At 49.3% G+C, this 17,330-nt stretch overlaps 1 protein-coding gene across 1 annotated transcript in view; it reads right to left on the reverse strand.

Moving 5' to 3' along the window:
* Nucleotides 1–16,974, reverse strand: part of TLL2 (tolloid like 2) — a 151,024-nt gene extending 134,050 nt beyond the window's left edge. The window contains exon 1 of the mRNA XM_003825413.4: nt 16,535–16,974. Coding sequence (XP_003825461.1) covers nt 16,535–16,709 — 175 coding nt within the window. The 5' untranslated portion in view covers nt 16,710–16,974. The remainder of the gene's footprint in view (nt 1–16,534) is intronic.
* Between the last annotated feature and the right edge of the window lie 356 nt (nt 16,975–17,330).

Here is a 17,330-nt window from a genome sequence, read left to right on the forward strand (position 1 = left end):
TGTGCCACACATTTGCCATTCACAAATTACACTGTAAGGATACTAAAAATGGCCGGGTGCAGTGGCTCATGCCTGTAATCCCAGCACTTTGGGAGGCCAAGGGCGGTGGATCACTTGAGATCAGGAGTTTAAAACTAGCCTGGGAAACATAGCGAAACCCTGTCTCTACTAAAAAAAATACAAAAATTAGCCCAGCGTTGTGGTGCACGCCTGTAATCCCAGCTACTCGGGAAGCTGAGGCAGGAGAATTGCTTGAACCTGGGAGGCAGAGGTTGCAGTAAGCTAAGATCGCACTCCAGTCTGGGCAACAGAATGAGACTCTGTCTCAAAAAACAAAAACAAAACAAACAAGCAACAACAAAAAAATACAGATACTAAAAATATTTCAGTCCAGGTAATAGCTGGAGCAAGGCCTGAACTACGACTAACGTTATACTTTGTACACTTATTCTTCACCCTCTCCACTCTGCTCTGTGTCCAGGAAGCCTGCTTCTGTGGAGGGCATCCTCCAGTTTCCCCTCGGGTTTCCTCCAGCTTCTGGTTGCTTTCAACCAGGAAGAGATCTTGGCAGACCCTAGGGAAGAGGAGAGAGGCTGTGCATTTCTTCCCTGCTAGATGCTACAGGTCTAGCCGTAGACACATCCCTCCGCAACTTCCCCTCCTACCCAGTTCCAGCTCCAGTAGCACTGCTCCCTCCCCTGCCCCTCACCACAGGGATAATGGGCTCATCTCTGTGTGTCTCACCTCTCCTGTTTGTTCCCTTAACCCTGCATCTCTAATTGGCCCCTTCGTGAAGGTCTCTTCATCTGAAACATCCGGGATAAATTCTGTTTCCTGCTGGGACTCTGACTTATAGATCTTTGCTAAGAAAATCTTTCCATTATTTCCATAGCCAAATAGGAAGATGGGATTCTGGCTGGTAATAGGGATGACTACTTTGGCCTATGCCAACACCTTTCACTGCTTAATTGGGCAGAATATGACTTACTGCTATCTCATGCCTGCTGCGTTCCCACAGCATGAGCTCACACGGGCTCCATTAGGTAATGGAGAGAGGATGCAGTTTAGGTCCTAATAACCCAAAGCTTCTTGGGCTCTAATTTTACATCTTATGTGCTTGATTTGAGGATGAAGCACATCTCATAAGCCCTAATATCTTCACTGTGAAATGATCTTTTGCAGAGCCATAAATTGCAATTTAATTATGCAGGACTCATTCTGAAGACAATGGCCATGGGAGACCCTAAGTCACAGAGGATGGAAAGACACGCTAGGCAGAGAGGGAAGGAGGACTGGGATCCACCTACGGCCATGCCAAGAGCTATTCAGATGGCCTTGGACAAGTTACTGCCCCTCCCAGGCCTTCAGGGTTCTCACGGGAAACATTAAAAGCTTAGAATAAATAATCCTTAAGATTCCTTCCAGCTTTAACATTCTAGAAGATTTGACTCAAAGATCTTGCTTGGTGTAGCTGGATAACTTTCAGTCATGGTAGTGGGCCTGTTGCCATTTTGACTACATTTTCCTCATAAAGGTCCAGCCAGTTTAGCTTATTGTGGCAGAGATTGCTCATTGTCCACCAATACTTCTCTCCCTTCTTCCATTTTAAGAGAACCCCTGATTTTTAGCTCCAGGTCCTCCAAAATAAAGCTTTTCCAGTCTCCCAAATAGCTGTCTGTGGCCAAGTGACTAAGTTCTGTCCAATGAGATGAAGCGCAAGTGACAAATGGCAGCTCCCAAGAAGCTGGTTCTCACACATTCTTTGTCTCTTTTACTCTTCTACCCCTTCCATATCCAAACCATGCCCGTGATGATTTGAGCTCTGCATACCATCTTGACCATGAGGACAAGGACCTCAACTGAGGGAGAGTGGAGTGGCAGACTGGAAGGAGCTTGGATCTTAGATCTTGAAGGACTTCCTGAAGCAGAACTGCCATATCAGCCCAGAATGGAGACCTCCAGATTTTGATGTGAGAAAAAAATAGACTTCTAGCTTGTTTAAGCCAATGTCCGAGATACCAATATATTGCCTCTTGGCTCCAAATCTATCCTTCTTTGTCTTGCTTTGTGACACTGGAACTGGACCCTGTAAACATTGCTCCTTCACCACTTGACACCATGTTAGGCTTTATCAGTAAAAGACACTGGAAGGATACTGCAAATAGAAAAGGGGATTGCTCTTCCTGGTTCCAGTGGTCTCACCTTGCACCCATGGGAAGGGCTGCCAGCAGTGTTCAGGAAAACCACTGGCACCAACCCTCCAGAGTTTTGCCAATTTCCACTGGGTAATTCCATGCTGGTCAGTATCTCAGTGAACTCCCCAATTCCAGTGGGCCATAGCCACTCTCTCTTAAGAAGTCAGAATTTCAGCCCGGGATGGGTGGAGGTTGGGGTGGCTTCCTCCTTCCCTAGTAGTTGCTCCTTGCATCTGCTATTTTTGTTTTCTTTAGTGTTCCCTTTACCTCTTTTGGTAGTCAATCCCCTTTTCCTAGTTGATAATTATATTACATTTTCTAATTACTGTTCAAATTACTGGTGTGGTTTCAGTCTCCTAACTGGACCCTGATGGACACAGCAAATTAACTTGGGTCTGTTACTAGCAATTGAACTTAATCTGAACTGATACAACCATACAAACATCTCTATGGGAAAGTCAATGATATGGTGCAGAATAAGCCCTCTGCTTTTTAAAAATCCTCTCTCCAAGAATTTGTTTGTGGCAAATATGACAGAAAAATAATGAAAGTCCTTAATTTAGTAGGAAAAGGGTTCCCACTAAATGTTTTTTTAAAATTCTCTAATTAGAAAAATGAGCAGGAACAGAAGAAAAGGTGCATGAATAGGAATCGCAATTAGCAGAAGAAATACAAACAATCAAAAACGTATTTTAAAAGGGTCAAAATTACTGAAAAAAATACAAATTACAATACAAGTGCAAGTTGAAGAAATAGAAAAATACTTTTCTCCAACCAGCAACGGTTTTTTAAAACTAGAATATAAACTATTAATCCTAATGGGAGTGTAAAGGAATAAAAAACTTTTAGCTGGGTATGATGCCTCACACCTGTAATCCCAGCACTTTGGGAGGCTGAAGTAGGTAAGTCACTTGAGCCCAGGAGTTTGAGACCAGCCTGGCCAACATGATTTAAAAAAAAAAAAAAAGAAAAAGAAAAAAAAAATCTCTACCAAAAAAAAAAAAATACAAAAATTAGCTCGGTGTTGTGGTGCACACCTATAGTCCCAGCTACTGAGTAGGCCGAGGTGGGAGGATCACTTGAGCCCTAGAGTTCAAGGCTGCAGTGAGCTGTGATTGCGCCACTGCACTTTAGCCTGGGTGACAGTGAGACCCTGTCTCAAAACACAAAAACAAAAAACAAACAAAAAAAACTTTTGAAGGGTTGTTTGAAAAGGAGAATCAGAAGGCCTAAATGCATTGGTACTTTTGACCCAGCAATTCTACTTCTAGAAATTTATTCTAAAGAGATAATTCACGATGTATATAAACATCTAGCTACAGAGATGATTCCAGCATCATTGTTTATAAAAGCAAAACAAAAAGATTGAGGCCAGGTGCAGTGGTTCATGCCTGTAATCCCAGCACATTGGGAGGCCAAGGCAGGCAGATCACCTGAGGTCAGGAGTTCGGGACCAGCCTAGGCAAAATGGCGAAACCCTGTCTCTACGACACATACAAAAATTAGGTGGTGCATGTGCCTATAGTCCCAGGTACTCAGGAGGTTAAGTGGGAGGATCACCTGAGCCCGGGAGGCAGAGGCTGCAGTGAGTAGTAATTGTGCCATTGCCCTCCAGTCTGGGTGACAAAGCAAGAAAAGGGAGGAAGGAAGGGAGGGAGGGAGGGAGGGAGGGAGGCAGGGAGGGAGGGGAGAGATTGAGAAAAAAATCTGTATGTCCAACAATAGGAGATTGCTTAAATAAATCATGGTGCATCTATACAACAGTGTATAAAACAACTTAAATCGGTTTTGTATAAGAATGTTTATTACATAAGCATCTTTATTGTCATAGAGAGAGGTTCATGGTACTAAGTGAAATTCAAACAGAAGCAGGTTCAAGCCAGTAGGTACAGCATTTTCAGGAGAAGAAAAATGTTACAAACATGCCTAGAAAAGGTGTGGGAATATCATACAACAGAATGTTCATAACAATTACTTCTAGGCAATGGGATTACTGGACATTTTTACTTCTACTTGCTGTATACATTTTCTAAATGTTTTCCAGTGGATGGGAATTAGCTGTGTAGTTGAGGAAAACATTTCATGTTAAACCATTATCTCCCTTTCCACCACCTCAAGGGCACCCCAGTGCCTGCTGAATATGTTTGAGTGAACTCATACTTGTTTCAACCACGACCTTGGGGTACATCTCAGCTCAGGACCCCTCCCACCCACAGAGCCACTATCTCTTCCCACCTTCCCTCCCTTCCCATTCTCAAGGCCATAGCCTGCATCCTCATGCTCCAGGACTCGAACTCTGAGAGGTCCTCCTGCTTCCTGCTTCTACAGATCCTAAGCATCACAGGTCTTCACTGTAACAGTCCTCTGCTGAGAAACCATCAATAGCTCCCCATTTCCTTAGGGATATGTTTCAAATGTTTCAGCTTGACTTCCACTGTTCCAAGCTTATTTCAATCCTGTCATTACCATTCTGCAAAGTAAACCAGAGTAAATCTCCAACTCCAGACACATCACAAACATTCCTCACCTTTGCTGACACTGTTCATTCTACCTGAAATACCTTCTCTTGCATCCCAGCGTCTGCAAATCCAAGGCATCCTTCCAGACCCGCCTCAGAGCTTACCAACTCCCTCACCAGGAAGTCTTCCTTGAGTTGACTGCTACCCTTTCTGAATCCCTCTGGTATCTCATTGACTGAGTTTTCCATTTGACAAATACCGGTTGGGCACCCACCATGTGCTGGCACTATGCTCGTGACTGTGAAGCAAAATCAGTCTCGTTTATACTCCTTGGAGCTCATTGTCCAATGCAGAGACAGTCATTGAACAATAATACTCACATCAGTAATAGACCCAGTTATAGATTGTAAAGAGTGCTTTTCAGAAAAACAAAGGCGATGAGAAACTTGAAAGGGGACCTGATTGAGACTGGGGACTGGGAAGGCCTCATGGGGGAAATGACATGTAAGCTGAGTCCTGGAGGATGAGTCAGAGTTGACCACATATAGAGTCCAGAGACATTTCCAGGCAGGAAGAAGAACCGATGTGAGCTGGAGCCTGGCAGGTAAGGGGAGGGAGGCTGAGTCATAGGGACAAGCAATGACCAGAGCACCCCGGGGCCTGCTGATTGCTCTTATCCCAAGTGCAATGGGGTGACATTAAAGGATCCTAAGCAGGTCTGATCTTGCAAACATGATCACACATGAGTTGCAGAAAGATCACTCTGCAATGTGGAAAACAGATTTTGGGAGGCAAGAGTAGCGTCAAGGAGACCAGTTCAGCCACTACTGCAGCAGCCCAAGTGTGAACTTGGACCAGTGGCAGTGGGGATGGAGAGAAGTGGATGGGCTCAATTTGGAAACAGAATTGACAGCACTTGTGTTGGGCGGGGTGAGAAGAAGAGGGAAGTCAGGTGTCCAGGTAGCAACTGGGTTTCTGGTTTAGGGACCTGGGTGGACTCTGGTACCAGTGTGGTATCTGCACCCATGAGGCCCAGTCCTTAGTGAGCCAAGGAGGACGGGACAGGAAACCAGCCCTGACTCCACAGGGAGGAGAGGGGACCCTGCGACCTGAAAAAGAGTTAAGAAGGAAGGTAGCTTGAGGCTGTTGCTGTGGGAAGCCAGCTCACAGGACTCACATCGACTCCAGGCCAGTAACCTGGGTGGGAGGCAGGGAAAGAGGCTGGGTGCAAATTGCAGGATGAGACAGAAGATAAGTGGCCCAGCTGGCAGAGCAGGCAAAGACTCAGGGCTGAACATCTCCACTCAAGTGCTCATGCGGGCGAGCTTGAGAATATTTATTGGTAATTGGCAGAAGTGGTTAGAGGTGGCGTGATCACAGATAGGTCTGTAACCAATCAGCAGGAAAGCTCTGTTCCTGTTGCTATGTTTGCATCCAGGCAGAACCGTATTATGAGCAGGCTGAGAGGGTACCATGAGAAACCTGCTTCTACACATTTGGTTTATGTGTCATCCTCTCCCTGCTTCATGGGTGAGAGCAAGTGAGCTGTGGAGCAATAAATTATCACTTGCCACATGCTATGTATCCCAGGAGAACTCTTAGCAGCCCTGAGAGGGAGAGATTAGCATTCACAGGCCAGTGAGGTTGTTACTTATAAGGAAATTCTAAAATAGGGAATAATACTATGAGTAATAATAATAATAGCAAGCAGAAGAGCCAGCAGTTAATGACTGCTTGCTAAACACTTCGTGTTCACTGCCTCATTTAATCCTCAAACAAGATTATATGATGGGTTTCAATATCGTTATTTTCCAAATGAGGAAACTGAGGCTCAAAGAGATTAAGAGACTTGGTCAAAACTACACAGGAAATAAGGGGGGCAGAGGCAGGTTTAAAGCCATGGGCTGCGTGATACCAAAAAGAATCTCTACAACAGGATGCTCACTGCTTCTGCTCTTTATCAGCCAAGCCTCCTTGGGAAAGATTGGCCATCGAAGTCTTCTCCCTGTGGAGGTGAGGAGAGTGGTTGGACCCATCACCCTCAACTGACCTGATACCCATGCACCGACCCTGGGCCTTCTGGAAGAGGGGTAGAGGAACAGAGACGGGGACAGGTGCATTTTGACACCTGGTATTATTCATTTATTCTTCCCTATGCTTTAGGACAGAGTACTTGGAAAGCCAGAATTCTCTCGTCTTTGTCAGATTCCTAGACAAGGATAAAGAAAAAGATAGGGAGACGGTCATGGGCTTTGGTGCTCAGGGAACATATACACAAATGTGACCTTCAGACTGGGCAGCATGGAGAAGCTCGTTCACTGGGGGTGGAGGCAGCCAGGCAAAGCTGGAGGCCCCAGGGTTGAAGAGGTCACGTGGCGTAGAGGGGAGAACAGGGATTAGAGGTCTCAATGTCGTGTGCAGGTCTTAGCCCAGGCTCTCCCCTATGCAAGCAACCTGACCATGGCCTGTAATGCCCCTGAGATCATGTGAGCCCAGGCCATCTCCTGCGAGTGCTCCCATCAACTCTTAGGGGTTGGGAGAAGCCACCAGCTGAATGGAGGCTCAGGCCCAAAGCCACTTATATGTCTCCAAATAGCCAGGGGCTGGTTTCTTCGGTAGGGCACAGACATCTGGTTGGCTTGCAGGGAACCAAATGCCTTAGCCTAATGCCATCCTCAGTGAGGCCACTGAGATTCATGGAAGATTTAAGTTTTAGGTCAAAGTCTCTGGGTATAGCCGGGCATGGTAGCTCAGGCCTGTAATCACAGCACTTTGGGTGGCTGAGGTGGGCAGATCACTTGAGGCCAGGAGTTCAAAACCAGCCTGGCTGATATGGCGAAACTCCATCTCTACTAAAAATACAAAAATTACCCTGATGTGGTGGTGCCTGCCTGTAATCCCAGCTACTCAGGAGGCTGAGGCACAGGAATCACTTGAACCCAGGAGGCAGAGGTTGCAGTGAGCTGGGATTCCACCACTGCACACACACAAAAAGTCTCTGAGTATAGATGAGCTATCAGAATTGGCACCATCAGAAAACATAAATCCCTTAAAATCCCATAAATCCCTTAAAAATCACCAGGCTTTGTGTATTAGTCCATTCTCACACTACTGTAAAGATACTGCCTGAGGGCCAGGAGCAGTGGCTCACACCTGTAATCCCAGCACTTTGGGAGGCCGAAGTGAGCAGATCACGAGGTCAGGAGATTGAGACCATCCTGGCTAACACGTTTCACCGTGTCATCTCTACTAAAAATACAAAAAATTAGCCAGGCATGGTGGCAAGTGCCTGTAGTGCCAGCTACTCGGGAGGCTGAGGCAGGAGAATGGCGTGAACCCGGGAGGCGGAGCGTGCAGTGAGCCGAGATCGCACCGCTGCACTCCAGCCTGGGCGACAGAGCGAGGCTCCGTCTCAAAAAAATAAAAAATAAATAAATAAATAAATAAAAGATACTACCTGCGACTGGGTAATTTATAAGCAAAAGAGGCTTAATTGACTCGCAGTTCTGCATGGATGGAGAAGCCTCAGGAAACTTACAATCATGGTGGAAGGTAAAGGGGAAGCAGGCACATCCTACATGGGAACAGGAGAGAGAGAGTGCACAGAGGAAACAGCCACTTTTAAACCATCAGGTCTTGTGAGAACTCGCTCACTATCACGAGAACAGCATGAAGGAAACCACCCCCATGATCCAATCACCTCCCACCAGGTCTCTCCCTTGACACGTGGGGATTACAATTCCAGATGAGGTTTAGGTGGGGACACAAAGCCAGATCACTTTGGTTGTTCAGATATTTAGTTTCCTGCCACTTGGAAACCTTGCTGGATTTCTGTGGGATGACAATAATTTTAAAAATAGTATTTACTGGATGCTTACCATGTTCAGACATGATTCTAAGTGCTTTCTCTGTATTAATCACTAAATCCTCATAATAACCCTATGTGGGTAGATATTAGTAACCACATTCATAGATAAGGACAGTGTCCCAGCAAGCCTAAGCAGGTTTGCCTACAGCCGTGGAGTGGTAGAGCCAGTATTTGAACCCAGGAAATTTGTCTCTAGCACCTGCTGCTTTGCCCGCAGGCTGTCTCAGAAGTATGGAAAGCAGTGCTGTTCATACAATTCAGTTCACTCCACACACTTGTTGGGGCATAACAAGTTCTTTAAGGGCCACATAACTCTAGCACTGTATATTTCATATTTATTGAGTGCTTCTGTTTTCTAGGCATGGTACCAAGTGCCTTCATATACAAGCCTGTTAATCAGAGTTTCTATTAACGGCATGATACACAAATGGACACTGAGGCTTTGAAGGCTGAGGGACTTGCTCCAGGTCTCACCGTTAGAAAGTGACAGAGCTGAGGCTGGGCGCGGTGGCTTGTGCCTGTAATCCTAACACTTTGGGAGGCTGAGGCGGGTGGATCACGAGGTCAGGAGTTTGAGACCAGCCTAGCCAACCTGGGGAAACCCTGTCTCTACTAAAAATACAAAAATTAGCTGGGCATGGTGGCGGGCGTCTGTAATCCCAGCTACTCGGGAGGCTGAGGCAGGACAATCAATTGAATCCGGGAAGTGGAGGTCGTAGCGAGCTGAGATCGTGCCACTGCACTCAGGCCTGGATGACAGAGTGAGACCCCATCTCAAAAAAAGAAAAAAGAAAAAAAAAAAAGGAAAGTGACAAAGCTGAGAAGAAAAACCTAAGTCAGCCCAATTCCAAAGCATGGGTACAGAACCACAGCATGTCAGCAAGGTCTTTGTTCTCCACAGTCTGGGGAGGGGCCAGGTGCTCAAACAACCATAGTCCAGGCTGGGGAGTGCCCTGAGAATGGCTGGAGAAGCAGTGGTCAGCTGGATGGCCAGAGCTGAGGTGCTGCTGCATGAGATGCCCTGCTGACCTGTCTATAATCAGCTTCCATCTAGGAGCCTCTTCTGCTGAGCAGGCTGAGCCTAGCACTGGGTAGGAGGCTCCCCAAGGGCAGGGTTGAGTCTAACCAGCACTTAGACCCTCAGCACCCATGCCAGGCCCACATGCCAGGTGCACTGCATATCTGGGGCTGTGTGGATGGCTCGGTGGCATCATGCCTGTCCCCACTCCTCTCCTCTCACTGTGTGGGACAGCAGAGGAAAGGATGCTCTCCCAACACACATGCCACCCTGAGGGAAGGGTGTGCTGCACTGATCACTACACTACTGGGCGGGAGAGAAAAGGAAAAAACAAGTTCCACTGATGTAAGACTTGGAGACCTACCTTTGATTATGTTGTTGTGGACTTTTCTGTCTACCAAATTATGGGCTCTGTCCACAGAGGCATCAAAGGATGAGCAAGGTCAGGGAGAAAATCTAGGCCTGAAGCTCAGTTTCCTCATATACAAAATGGCAGCCATTGCAGCTGCTTGTCTGCTCTGGGGGCTGTGCTGAGGGTCAGTGGGTGGTGTTCTTGCTGTCATTCAGCTCCCAGAGCAGCCCCCTCCAAGAGGGGCCTGATATGTCTTCCTTCCTGGACCCCCTTTCCCAGACTCTGGCACCCCAGTGTGAGACCTGGCCACTATTGAGAACTCTAGGCTCTGCTTGGCATTGGATGGCCACACACTCCACACCTGCTTGGCTGAGCTGAATTCTCAGCTCGAGCAGCTGTGCCAGCCAGCCAACTGTTCCTCAGGGGCTAAGGCCATGAGCTGCCTCCCCCAGCTCTGCCCCTGGCCCTGCCCTCATCTGCATTTACTTAAAATCTTTATTGAGATATATAACTCACATGCCATAAAATTCACCCTTCACTACTTTTGAGACTCTGTTTAACCACAATGATCAGGTCTGAAATTAAGAATCTCTAACCCTACTATACTAGATGAAATAAATTATTCATTTATTGCAAAAATTCAATTTCCTCTACAGCATTTCAACAAAAGAGTTCAAGAAGTGCTGTGAGCACCTGCTCTGTACTCTGATAATGTATATATCACTATATACTTGCCTTGTGCCAGATACTGCGCTCAGCACTTGACAAACATTGTATTATTTAATCCTTATAGCAATGCTGAAAAGTGGATATTACTAGTTCTTTTTTTCCCTGAGGCTCAGGGAAGTTGAGTAACATACTCAAGGTCACACAGCCTTGCCTAGGTGGCAGATTTGGAATCTAGGTCTGGCCTGCATCAGAGCCTGTGCTCTTAACTGGCTCGCACCCTGCCCCATTGCATGGTGGTGTGTGAAATTGTGTAGAGAAGGTGGACTAGATTCTGCTCCTGTATCATCTGGAGAAACAAAAAAGACAAACATTTAACTCCAATATTGCCCTGAAATATTTTAATTCCATCAAATCAGCACCTGCCCATCAGCAAGGACATCATAACAAGTTAGAATGGAAATAAAGATGTAAAAATATCAGCCACCCTTACCTAGGTGTGGCCCATGGTGTGGGAGTCTGATGGGGGGCAGGTGGAGTACCAGAGAGATGGCAGCTCACATTCTGGGGATGGGTCATGCCAGGGAGACAAGCTTCCAGGAGGCACCATGTGAGCCTCATCTCTGCTTAAAAACCAGGATGCCCACCCTGCCATGAAGGTTGGCGACTCCAGAGGAGCACTGCCCAGGTCTCTACAATCTTCCCAATGCCACTCTGGGCACTTTTAGGAGTCCCTGGCACACTGGCCCAGGGCTGCTTCAGTTTCTAGGCTGACAGTAACATGAGGGCTGCTGGCAACACCTGCCCCAGAGAGGGCTCTTGGTGAGCCCCAAAATGAAACCTGATTGGTAAGATGTCTTGGAGAGAATGGCAGAGTGAGGTGAAATACCAAATTCCAGGCAGAAGTAAAGTCTGAAGTGTGGGCTTACCCTCACTACTGGTTCCTGAGCCATAAGACACGAGCGACCACCAGCTATATTTATCCTATCCTAACATGGGACCCACAGCTGTGAAGAAGGCCCTGGTATTTACCAAGCCATCCACTGAAAAGTGAAGCTGGCTATCAGGCAGTTCCCTTAGATTTAATAAACCCAAAATGCTATACAGCATTTTCATATCATTTGAGCCTCATGTAGACAATTTTTGAGTCACATACCCTCAGCTCACCTCTGGGCAGTTCCATGCCTCTGCCACATGTCTCCCCACCTTTCTGCTTGAGAACTTTTTTTAAATATGTAGAGCCCTCTATTCCTGGATATTCAGGGAAGTTAATGCCTCAGGGAATGTGGCAAGTCATCTTTTCCAAAACTGGCCGCAACGACATCTCTTGTTTCATGTGCCCTTTTAACAACATGATATTGACATGCCTCCCACTGGAGAGGTGGGTCTGTGCTCTCCCACCTCGAATCTGGGAGGGCTTGTGGCCGTGATGGAAGTGATAATGTGTGACTCTGAGGCAAAGCCATCAAAGGTAACACAGTTTCCATTTGGTTCTCTTGGGATGCTTGCACTTAGAATCCAGCTGCCATGCTTTGAGGACACCCACATAAAGAGACCACATGGAGAAGCCACCTATAAGTGTTCTGGCCAACAGGTCCCAGGCAACAGACAGCCTCAACAGCCAGACACATGAGCGAATGAGCCTTCAGATAACTTCAGAACCCACTTGTTGAGTCACCCCAGCCTGTAAGTCTTCCTAGCTGAGGCTTAGCCATCATGGAACAAAGACAAGCCTCCCCTGCTGTGTCTTTTCTACATTCCTAATCAACAGAATCATGAACATAATAAAACAGAGGTTGTTCTACCCCACTGGTCTGGAATGCTTTCTTACACAGGAATAGAAACTAGAGTAAGGAGCAGACAGTGAAGGGCAGCAGGCTTTGGATAAATGCTGCAGCCTCCTATTCTCTGGGCAGATAATTTGGGAGGCATTCTGTAAGCTCCTCAAAGGCACTCCCAGTGGGGTCAGGGGCCCATTGCCTAAAGTAGCTACCTTGATTCCACTCCCTTCATTGGATTTCCTTCCTCCCTGTCTCATTCCTCCTGCTCCCTCAACCCTGCTTCCTGGGATCACCTTCCACATGAACTATCTACACCAAAGTCCTTGTGTAAGGCTCTTCTTTCTGAAGAATCCAACTAAAACTGGCCTTGGCCGGGCGCGGTGGCTCACACCTGTAATCCCAGCACTTTGGGAGGCCGAGGCGGGCAGATCACGAGGTCAGGAGATCGAGATCATCCAGGATAACACGGTGAAACCCTGTCTCTATTAAAAATACAAAAAAATAGCTGGGCGTAGTGGCAGGCGCCTGTAGTCCCAGCTACTCGGGAGGCTGAGGCAGGAGAATGGCGTGAACCCGGGAGGCGGAGTTTGCAGTGAGCCGAGATCAGGCCACTGCACTCCAGCCTGGGCGACAGAGCGAGACTCCGTCTCAAAAAAGTAAATAAATAAATAAATAAGTAAATAAAACTGGCCTTTTGTCTACCCTGCAAGGCAAGCATTTTTGCTCCCACTCCCATTTTGTAGATGAGCAGACTGAGACATGGAAAGGTAAAATGACTTGCTCAAGGCCACACGGTGAGTAAGGGGGGGCAGGGTCAAGATAAGAACCTAGGCCTTCTGACTTGAAATCAGCTTAAAACTTGTGGGTGAGGATAGGCAGGCAGGCAGCAACAGTCCTCCCAAGCTTTGCTGTCAGAGGCATGGTGGTTGGAAGAATGCCTTGTGATTTACTGCCAGTTGAACCCTTAGCTGTATTGACAGTATCAGAAGAAAAACAACTGGCAGAGCTATGGATGACCAGACAGAGAACACCCCCGAGAAGCCCCATGCCCCTCACCAGCCCCAGGCCAGGAGGGCTTCACAGACTAACTTCCACTCCCCCGTCATTTGATTTAAAAGTCATCCCTTTTTACAGCATCAAATAGATTGTCTATTAGCAAATTTAAATTTTCCAGCTTAAAACCTGCTTTAAGATCAGCATGAAGATATTCTTTCCATCAGTTTCTAGAAAATCCATTTATAAAAAGTATCTAACTATATTTCAAGCACTGTTCTAAGTACTTTATCAGGAATCATCCCCATTTACAAATGAGGAAGCTAATGCCCAGAGAAATCAAGTGATTTGCCCAAGGATACACAGCTTGTAAGTGGCAGAGTAAATGGTAAAAATGGTATTAAAAATTGCAAAAGTAGTGAAATGGTAAAATTACCAGTTTGTTCAGCTTCTGAGAGGTTGGGCTAGAACCAAAGATCATAGACTCATAGAACACTGGATAGGAAGCAGCCAGGGGGCTCACACTGAAGTGCTTGCAAGGTATGAAGTAGGCCCAGGGCAAGACGGCTGATGTGGACCAAGAGCACAAGCTCTGTGGACATGTCACTTTGTAATTCTAACAAGGCAGACATTTTCATTCTGCAGGTAAGGAACTGAGGCCCAGAGAGGAGGGGAGTCGTCCAGGTAACACAGATCCTGAAAAGCCAGGAACAGATTCAAGACCCTCCCCTCTGCATTCTGAGTACACAGTAGGAATGGAGACCCACACCAAGAAGGGACAGTGGGAGGTGTTTTAGCTTTGCAGCCCTGAGGCAGGTCCTAAAAGGAGAGCTTCTGGCCAGAAGAGTCAGGGAGTTAGGATTTCACTGAGATAGAATGGGAGGCTGCCCCTAAAGGTTTGCCTTAAATATGCAACCAGGAAATGCAGTGTCCCCCTAGCCGAGAGGCAAGTCCTTTCTCTGAGACTTCAGTACACTGATGAACTGCTTGCTGGCCTTCCAGACAGCTGTTCTCCAGGTCAGGCAATTTCCAAGAGGATGGGCGGACTGAGATGTTACCTTCTCCCCCAGGTTGTCCTTGTCATCGCCCTCTTCTGGCCACTCTTAGCATCAGTGTAGCCCAGGGAGAGGCCAATGGGTTGGGAGAATTCAAGGAGTCTGAGGAGGGTGCCTGCAGCTGGCTGAAGCCACACTGGCCAGATCCTCTACCTTCCAGCCCTGCCTGTGCATCCCATTCTGTCTGTAAAGAATCACAGAATATGCGTGCCCCTGGTTATCTTGCATTTTCTCTAAAATTACTGGGGAAAATGAGGCTGTAACAGGCAAGCCTGCCTCAGGGTTATCCTCCAAGGCTGAGACCGGGAGCTGGGATGCCTCTTTCACATCTGGATTCACAAGTGCCCAGACCAGCACCCAGCATACTGGAGATGCACAATACATTCCTGAGCAAATCAATCACTTCCCCACTCCAGGCCTCAGCGGCCCACACTGCCTCCCAGAGTCCCCAGGTCACACCCAGCAGGGTCTAGGATCTGACAAGTGGGGGAGGTGGTCCAGCCACTCCCTTTATCCCACACCTATTTTCCCAGCTTCAGTGGCCCTCTTTTCAGGGCCAGGCTGCCATTCCAATAGTGCTCTGGAGCCTCTTCTCCCTGGCCTTGAATTAGGTCCCATGAGGAACTCATGGTACCTGGGCCAGGCATGCTACCTGCTGAGGTTTTCTCCAGTTGTCCAGGAACCAACTCCTCTGCCCACCTTCCTAACTCAGAAGCCCCAAGAGGTACAGCAGTAGGTGGATATTCTGCAGGAAATTTCCCTTACTAAGACCAGGCCCCTCAAGACTAGTTTGATCTCAAACCTTCACAAGATTCTCAAGTCTCACAAACTCCTCCTGCCTCCTAGTAACCTGGTCTTCCCCAGACTTTACCCAGTTCTGACCCTCCCAACCCCCAGCCTAGACCCGAGCCACTGCAGTGATAGAAACAATAAAAAATAACGACAATGCCATCATTTCACTTGCAGAGAATTTTCCCATAAATCACCTGAGTCCTCCTATAATTACTGCCACCAATTTAGAGATGAGGAACCTGGAACTGATAGAGGTTTCCAGGGCGTGAAGGGGCAACCACTGGCCCACAGGCCCCTCAGAGACCTGGCCGGCCACAGCCCCGGAAAGGAGCACCTGCCTCGCCGAGGGTGGAGGTCGCGCTCTTCCCTCCCCATTCTTCTCTGCAGACCGCCAAGTGAAACGGGGCCCCACAAAGCCAGAGATAAACACCACTACTCGCGGGACACTGGCCATGGGCCAGGAGCGTCTGTGCGAGCCTCTGAGCCCAGCATCTCCCTGGGAGCGTGAGCGTGAGCACCCCTCTGTCCGTGCTGGAACTGCCCCACACTCATCAGCTTGCTGGAACATGCGCTTGGCCCTTCGGAGGCTAACGCTTCAACGACTCCAGCTCGGAAGCCGCTCCCCTCAGGACTCACGAGCCGGTCAGTGGCCCCGAGGAAGCGGGAGCTGCAGCGCCCAGGCGGAGATTGCGCCCGAAAGGCCCGTACGTCCTGGGGCGCCGCTTCCTGGAGGGATTAGAGCACCTGCCGGCTTCCATCTCCGCCCGCCCAGAGCGACCCTCAGGCCGGTACCGCTACAGGGAAGTTTCCGGCTATTCGAGTCTTGCTCATTCTCCCTCGGCGACCCCTTTCCTTTTGCCCGCTGTGACGCTTTTCTTTTTAAAATCTCCCAAGAGTAACCACGGATCTTGGGAAACTTTGCGCGAAACTTAAAAATGCTGTGAAATCGGAGCCAGGAACTCCATCTGAGCCTCGGAGCGCCGCGCCCAGCCCAGCTCTTCTGCTCCGGCCCGGAGCGTCCGGCGGTGGCCAGTGCTGCCCACTCGCTGTCAGGCGGCCCTGGCACCCACCCCGGCCCCTGGGCGCCCTCTCGGCCTCTGGCACCCGCTCTGATTCGCTTTGGGAACGCGCCAGCTGTCGCCCCCCGGTGCGCACCGCAAACCTGGGGCCGGGACGTCCCAGCCTCGGAGTGGTTTTTAAGCAATTCCTCGGAGGCATTGTCTTCCGGGGGAGCCGGGGATCTCAGGGGAGGGGAGAGGAGACCCGCCCCATAGACGGTAGTGCAGGCTTGCCCACCACCTCATTTGCATTTCAAAGGCAAACTTCTGCGGGACTTCCCCGGCGGCGGCACCTACCGGCTTTGCAAGGGTCGTGGTAATGCTCCAGCTGCTGTTCCGTGCCCTCCTCGCCGTCCAGCTCTGAGTAGTCTGCGGTGGCGTCCGGGCGCTCCCCGAGTCCCCCGGCGCCGCGAGGCAGCGGCAGCAGCAGCAGCAGTGACACCAGGGCCCCAAGTGCAGTCGCCCGGGGCATGGTGGCGCGGGGCCGGCTGGGGCAGAGGGAGTTGCGTGCACGAAAGCTCAGCTCGGCCGAAAGAAGGCGCACACTGGGCCGGTCGGCTCCGGCCGGGACTCGGTGGTTACACAGGGCTGCTGGGCATGGCTCCGGCGCGGAGCAAGCGGAGCGCGGCGCCCCCTGTCTTCGTCGAGGCAACCGGGAAGCAGCCGCTCGGAGCTACTTGCCCGGCGGCCGAGGCTGCGGCGGCTGCGAGTGTGGCGGTGGCGGCGGTGGTTGGAGCAGTGGCCGCTCCGCCCCTCTCCACCAGGGCTGGACCACACAGCCTTCGCCAGGGGCCCTGGGCAGCCAATCACTCGGGCGCCCGAGGCGAGGCCCCTCCTCTTCCCGGCACCTTCGCAACTTCGGAGGAAGGCGAGCGAGGTGAAGATGCTGGAGCCAAAGGCCGGGGCCAGCTCCGCGCCCACCCAGCCTAAGGCGCCTGCCCGGGGCGCCACCTCGGCCTCTGGCTCCCGAGAATGCTGCTCCTGAAGATCGGGACTGGGCTTCTCGCCTTGTTTTATTTCCATAACTCACTTTACAACTCCCCGATGCACACGTGGCCAGAGTGGTTAGAACTCGGAGCGCTGGACCAGGAGC

Source organism: Pan paniscus, chromosome 8 (genome assembly GCF_029289425.2).
Source record: "Pan paniscus chromosome 8, NHGRI_mPanPan1-v2.0_pri, whole genome shotgun sequence".
Taxonomy (NCBI): Eukaryota; Metazoa; Chordata; class Mammalia; order Primates; family Hominidae; genus Pan; species Pan paniscus.